General features: G+C 47.5%; 2 protein-coding genes across 2 annotated transcripts; one reads left to right on the top strand and one right to left on the bottom strand.

The window, feature by feature from the left end:
* Positions 1 to 4: 4 nt before the first annotated feature.
* On the top strand, positions 5 to 2,042 carry RABEPK (Rab9 effector protein with kelch motifs; the record flags this gene model as incomplete). The annotated part of the gene is made up of 5 exons (XM_010289114.1): positions 5 to 38; positions 297 to 458; positions 1,042 to 1,191; positions 1,376 to 1,525; positions 1,741 to 2,042. Coding segments are annotated over 5 exons (798 nt in total), but the record flags the coding sequence as incomplete, so codon positions are not given.
* Positions 2,043 to 3,148: 1,106 nt separating this feature from the next.
* HSPA5 (heat shock 70kDa protein 5 (glucose-regulated protein, 78kDa)) lies at positions 3,149 to 6,804 on the bottom strand (the record flags this gene model as incomplete). The annotated part of the gene is made up of 7 exons (XM_010289113.1): positions 3,149 to 4,043; positions 4,345 to 4,512; positions 4,718 to 4,955; positions 5,275 to 5,665; positions 5,747 to 5,859; positions 6,140 to 6,277; positions 6,573 to 6,804. Coding segments are annotated over 7 exons (1,840 nt in total), but the record flags the coding sequence as incomplete, so codon positions are not given.
* Between the last annotated feature and the right edge of the window lie 50 nt (positions 6,805 to 6,854).

The raw sequence follows: 6,854 nt of genomic DNA, 5'->3' as shown, positions 1-6,854 counted from the left end.
GGCGGGGAACCGGAGCTGCGTCCAGGTGCTGGACCTAGGTGAGTGCCCGCGGGCCAGCGTACCGGGCCCCGCAGAGGCAGCTCTGTCGCCCAGGGCTCCCCTCGAGGGCCGGTCTCCGCGCCCACCCCGCTGGGCCTAGGGCGGAGAGAGGGGCCAGGAGCCAGCTCCGACGTGCAGACCTGTGGGAGATGCGGGTGTGCGGGGCGGGACAGGCCAGCCAGGCTCGGTGGCTGGGGGAGTGGAGCATGTCTTCTGTTACCGTGTTGATTACTTCTTTAATCAAATGTCCTAATTAGAAATAGGAACCTGGGAGAGTCCTGAAGTGAGTGGTGTGCAGCCACTGCCTAGGACATTTCACACCTCCTCAGCAGCTGTAGGAGACTGTCTGTATGTGTTTGGAGGAGGCGATAAAGGAGCAGAACCGGTCAAAGACCAGCGGCTTCACGTGTTTGACACAGGTACCTCTGGACGCGTAAAGGGCGTTATGCCAAACGGTGGAATCCATCCTCTGTTGAACGGGAGGTCTGCATTTCAGGTTCAATCAAAGATGTGGAAATGTTGGACCCCTGCTTTGGCTGCGAGGTTAAATGGATGGGTGGATGTTCCTCACTGTTGACATGTACTTACCTTTATGTAGTTACGGGGAATTTGGGCCAAAATGGCAGTGTAAAGTTCTGGGATGAGGAACACCCTGGGACATGGGAGTGGTTTGTCATGTTTGCCCAACAGCTGATTCCTTTCTGTGGTGGCATCATCCTGTGCTGCTCGTTTATTGTCGGAGTTGTCCTGTTCATTCTTACAGCCCTGTGTGCACCAGAAAGGGTTTGCTTTCCAGTTTGAATTAATCTTTCCAGCTACTGGCTACCCGAAACAGCACACAGAGCTCCATCAGAGGGCTTGCCTATGCTCTGTGATCGGGCATCAACTCTTCTTTGACCCCGCTGGAGGCGTTTCCTTAGGAAGCCTCAGCAGGGCTCTAGGGTCTCTGGTTTGTAGAACTTCAGGGTTTTCTTCCTAATGCATGTGTACTTCCATTTTTAGCCACCTTGACGTGGTCCCAGCCAGATACTCATGGTGATCCCCCTTGTCCTCGGCACGGACATGTCGTGGTTGCAGCTGGGACCAAACTCTTCATACATGGAGGTTTAGCTGGTGATATTTTTTACAATGATCTGTTCTGCATTGATATAAGTAAGTATGGCTATAGGTACTACAGAGCAATAGCTGTTGTGTGATATGTTTTGCTTTTGGGGGACCTTTTTTCTAAAAGATCGGTTCTTAAGTGCTTAAAATATTACCCCATTTGTTTAAAACAACAAAACTTGCAGATGTTTTTATAATGCGTAACCACACATGTGTTCTTTTTCTCCAACAGATGACATGAGGTGGGTTAAGATACCAGCCACTGGTGATGTCCCGGGTGGACGGGCATCCCACTCATCAGCTGTGTTTAAAGACCACTTGTACATCTTTGGTGGAATCAGTACAGATGGGACGCTAGATACTACATACAAGTATCACATAGGTAGGGTGACTTCCCTCAGCTGTGTGATGGTAAATGCCAGTCTGTTGGAAAATGCATTGCCCCCTCAGCCCCCTGGCAGTTAGCATCATTGCACTGGAGTGATACTAGTACTCTATGTTGAAAACTAGTCTAACTAATGATGTCACTGTGCCAGCATGCTTTTTAAGCCTGTGAAGCTACATGTAAAAGTGAGAATGTGTATCTTTGCACTGCAGAGAAGCAGCAGTGGACACTCCTACAATTTGATTCCCCTCTGCCTGCTGGGAGGCTGGACCATGCCATGTGTGTCATTCCCTGGTGGGCTGGAAAGAATGGAGATGTGGGAGCTGTCACCTGGCAAGACAAAGCTGGGAAAGAGGTGACTGTGTCAGCAGGTGACAAAGCTGGCCCCCTCCAGGAGAGCCAGGAGGAGGAGGGGTGCACTGAAGATGCAGTTGTGCATCTGCTGTTAGTATTTGGTGGGATGGACACACAGGGGGAAATATATGGGGACTGCATTGTCTGTCTGCTTGACTAGCAGAGCTGTAGTCCTGCACAGCACCAGCCTTTTCTACAGTTTTTACAGTGCTGTCAGATTGTTAACTCTTCTTTCCAATAAAGAAATTCTTACCCTCCAAAGGCTAACACACTGTGCTAACACACCCCCACAGTACAGGTGCTCTCTCTGTATGCAGTCCTGCTGACAGGAGGTGCCACATTCCCCAGGCAGGTAGCTGTGGCTGGAAGGCAAGAGCCTGGAATGGCTTGTGCTGTGTCTGGACAGCTTTCCAATGCAAGAGACTCACGTGCTGTTGGATAGAGGAGCACTTGTCTGCAAAGCCACAGTGTTGCCTGGAAATTAAGTTTTCTTGGGGGGAATGATTTGAGCTTTAACTTCCACTATGATTTTGAAAATGAGTGAATGAAAACTAGACAAAAGTGTCCCCCCACCAGGGAAAGTATAAAGTGCTAAGTGGTTTTTAGGAGGTATTAGAGCAGGCACTACAAAACTCTTTCTGTACTCAAGATTTACCTAATCCCATGGAGGGGATAAGGATCATAATCTTTATTTAACCACATTTCCCCAACTAAGCTTTTTAAAAAAAATAAGCATTTATTTATCACTTCAAGCTTGAGACAATGGAGCAGTTTTCTAAGGTAAGACTAAAGCTCCAAGGAAGTTTTAATATTGCAGGAAGCTGTATGTGTGGAAGTTAAGCTAGCCTCCTCTAAAATGCTTTGCAGTTTAAGTTTGCATCATCCCTCTGATGCAGGCAGATGCTTTGCTATGGCTGATTGCTAACTTACCTCTCCATCAAGAAGCTCACAGGCTCTAGTGAAGCTGCACAAGGAGAAACTACCCCCTCCAGCATGCCATTATTCAGGCTGACTACCTCCCTTCCTTATGAGGATCTGTTGCATCATGATCCTCAGTGCAGCTGCAAGTACACCAGCACACTGCAGAAAGTGTGGTGTATGTCAGGAGTTGCCATTCAACCAAGGGCAAGAGATGCTGAGGCCCCGGAGCCATCTGCAGCACCTGTTGCCCATGCCTGGAAGAGGCTGCTTGAGCACAGGAGGGGGTCCTAGTTAGAGCCATCTCCTGCAACTAGGTAATTGAAAACAAAACTAGGTTGAACAAAGTCCAGTGTAAATAACAAATTTATTATGGTCACTTCAGGTAGAAAAGTTCTACACCAAGTTCATATGACCAAGCTGTTAAATAGAACGCTTCCACTGCCAATACTTCTAAACCCATTTTGCATTTACACTCCCCCCCTCCCCCCCCACTACCCTTCCCTCCCCAGCCATCAAGCAACTGCTAACGAAAAGCAGTATACAGCCACTTTGGGCTAGCATTTCCAGCTCCACTCTCAAGTGAAGATTCAAAGTTACATTCCAAATTAAAGAGTTCAATATTTTAAACAAATGTTCCTGAGTCCAATATATACACACACAACATTCAGAGATGCCAGTATCTACAACTCATCCTTCTCTGCTGCTTCCTCTTCACCAGGGGGAGGGCCTGCACTGCCATAGAGCTTGCTAACAATTGGCTGAACAACTTCCTCCAGCTCCTTCTTTTTTGCTTTGAAGTCTTCAATGTCTGCATCTTGATGGCTTTCAAGCCACTCAATCTTTTCCTCTACTGCTTTCTCTATTGTTTCTTTGTCTTCAGATGACAGCTTACCACCCAGCTTCTCTTTATCCCCGATCTGATTCTTCAGAGAATAGGCATAGCTTTCCAGCTCATTCCGGGCATCGATGCGTTCTTTAAGCTTCTTGTCCTCCTCTGCAAACTTCTCAGCATCATTGACCATCCTCTCAATTTCTTCTGGTGTCAGCCGATTCTGATCATTTGTAATAGTGATCTTGTTCTTGTTCCCAGTGCCCTTGTCTTCAGCGGTGACACGGAGGATTCCGTTCACATCTATTTCAAAGGTAACTTCAATCTGAGGGACACCACGAGGGGCAGGAGGGATTCCAGTGAGATCAAAAGTTCCCAGAAGATGATTATCCTTTGTGAGGGGACGCTCACCTAGGAGACACAATTAGATATGGTTTGTCTTTCCTAGCTGTGGTTTGTACTTTGAAGACAAGGTTTTCATTCCAACTTGACACCTATATGGTCTGAGCAGCTCTTCAGAATACAACCATAGAAAAAGACATTTGAAAAAATCCTAGTAACAGCTTTTGATGCAAGTGAACTGAGCTCTTCTCTGTAGATATGTATCTGTAAGCTTCCAGAAGTTATCTACAGCCTTTGACACAGATAGTGTCAAGTATGAAAGTCCTACAGACAGATTCCAGCTGTCACATGGGCTACAGGTGACACTTACCTTCATAGACCTTGATTGTCACAGTTGGCTGATTGTCAGAAGCTGTAGAGAAGATCTGAGACTTCTTTGTGGGAACAACAGTATTTCTGGGAATCAGTTTAGTCATTACACCTCCAACAGTCTCAATGCCAAGTGTCAGAGGACAGACATCAAGCAACACCAAGTCACCTGGAACACATTAAGGTAAGACTGTGACATGACTTCAACGGGAAAGAAACACCACATCCCATCACTGTAAACAGAACCCTGGGGCCTCAAAGGCACAGAACTTAAGGCCTGAAAAAGTAGCAGGTTCCACTGCCTCTGTTCGGCAATAACCAATATCCACCATTCAGGCAACACCCTCCTGAGGTGACCATAAAGATGTCATTACCTGTATCTTGGTCCCCAGAGAGAACACCAGCCTGGACAGCTGCACCATAGGCTACAGCCTCATCTGGATTAATGCCACGAGAGGGTTCTTTCCCATTGAAGAACTCTTTAACTAGCTGCTGTATTTTGGGGATGCGAGTAGAGCCACCAACAAGAACAATCTCATCAATATCAGACTTCTTTAGGTCAGAATCTTCTAGAACTTTCTGAACAGGCTTCATAGTGGAACGGAACAGGTCCTAGGAAGACAAAGACCCCAGGATTATAAGACTGTATTCCCACATGCATAGTCTCCCAGTTATGCAGCCTTAGGATACAAAGGACAACCACTGCAAGAAAAGGAACATCAACTGGCTTATTACCACCCTCAATGAGATCTCAGCTGTCACTAACATACACACAGCCCCAGCTACCCTGACAAGGAGCAGCTGCCTGCTTTTTAGAGTATAAATAACTTCCTGCTTGCACTGAAGTGCAATGTCACAGCATTAAATATGGCACATCCACAAGCCTCCAATCTAGAGCTGAGGCAACGTACCTTTACCCTTCTAAACTTACCATGTTCAGCTCCTCAAACTTGGCTCGAGTAAGCGTCTCTGAGAAATCCTCTCCTTCAAAGAAGGATTCTATTTCAATTCTAGCCTGGTGCTGAGATGACAAGGCTCGCTTTGCTTTCTCCACTTCCCGTCTTAACTTCTGCACAGCTCTGTTGTCCTTCCTGACATCTTTTCCAGTTTTCTTCTTGTAGAGTTTGATGAAGTGTTCCATAACACGTTGGTCAAAGTCTTCTCCACCCAGGTGAGTGTCCCCATTGGTAGCCACAACTTCAAAGACTCCATTGTCAATTGTCAGGAGGGATACATCAAAAGTTCCACCACCCAAGTCAAACACAAGGATATTCTTCTCACCCTCTCTCTTGTCCAACCCATAAGCGATGGCAGCAGCCGTTCTGTAGAGGGAACAGCCCATTCAGCAACCTGAGACTGCCACCCCCACCTCCCCAGCAGGCAGGACAGGTAAGGCTACTTACGGCTCATTAATAATTCTCATCACATTCAACCCAGCAATAGTACCAGCATCTTTTGTAGCCTGACGCTGAGCATCATTGAAGTAGGCTGGCACAGTAACAACAGCATGAGTAACCTAAATAAGGAGCAAGAGATACAATTTTGTTAATGGAAATGAAAGAAAAGCACATAGGTCGTAAATAACCATAGCAATGCTGCTACCAAGTAGTACCATTGTCCTTTAAATATATATGAAAGCCCACCATCGGCTGAGCACATTCATCTCCGCTGCCCAAGGGGCAGCAGCCCTAAACAGAGTTTAGGATTGCAAGGTTACTCCACAGATTCAGCCCACCCGTCTTCAGTTTTGTAAAACTGCTGCTTCAAGTTCTTACTGGTAGCACTCATGAACTCACTTTCTTCCCCAAGTAAGCCTCTGCAGTTTCCTTCATCTTTGTGAGGACCATCGCAGAAATTTCTTCAGGAGCAAATGTTTTTGTCTGTCCACCTCCAACATCAACTTGAATATGGGGCTTGGCTTTCTTTTCAACAACCTGAAAAGAACATATTGTCCTGCTCAACCATTCATAAAACTATTCCCACTTGTCCAAGTGTTTCTTTCTCTCTTAAGATTAAGCAAAGTCTCTATATAACAAGACATCACTTGAACACTACCTCACACAAGGAACCGTTTTCTACACAGCACAGCCACATCCCTGCACACTAACCCTCCCGGCAGGGCTGGAGAACTGCAGGGTTGCTCAGAAGGGCACCATGACTCAGTAGCCTCTTCTGTCAGGCCACAAAGGCCCCCCACCCGCCACCCATCCTTCCGCGTTCGGGGCGCACCTTGAATGGCAGGTACTTAATGTCCTGCTGCACGGAAGGGTCGTTCCAGGTGCGGCCGATGAGCCGCTTGGCATCAAACACGGTGTTCTCGGGGTTGGACGTAAGCTGGTTCTTGGCGGCGTCCCCAATCAAGCGCTCCCCCTCGGGCGTGAATGCCACGTAGGACGGCGTGATGCGGTTCCCCTGATCGTTGGCGATGATTTCCACGCGGCCATTCTTGAAGACACCCACGCTGGGGTAGCAGAGCAGTCAGGCGGCGCTGGGGTCTGCACCCCCTCTTCC

Source organism: Phaethon lepturus, unplaced genomic scaffold, assembly GCF_000687285.1.
Source record: "Phaethon lepturus isolate BGI_N335 unplaced genomic scaffold, ASM68728v1 scaffold23256, whole genome shotgun sequence".
Lineage (NCBI taxonomy): Eukaryota > Metazoa > Chordata > Aves > Phaethontiformes > Phaethontidae > Phaethon > Phaethon lepturus.
Note: the sequence above shows the minus strand (reverse complement) of the source record. Positions and strands in the feature narration are given on the sequence as shown.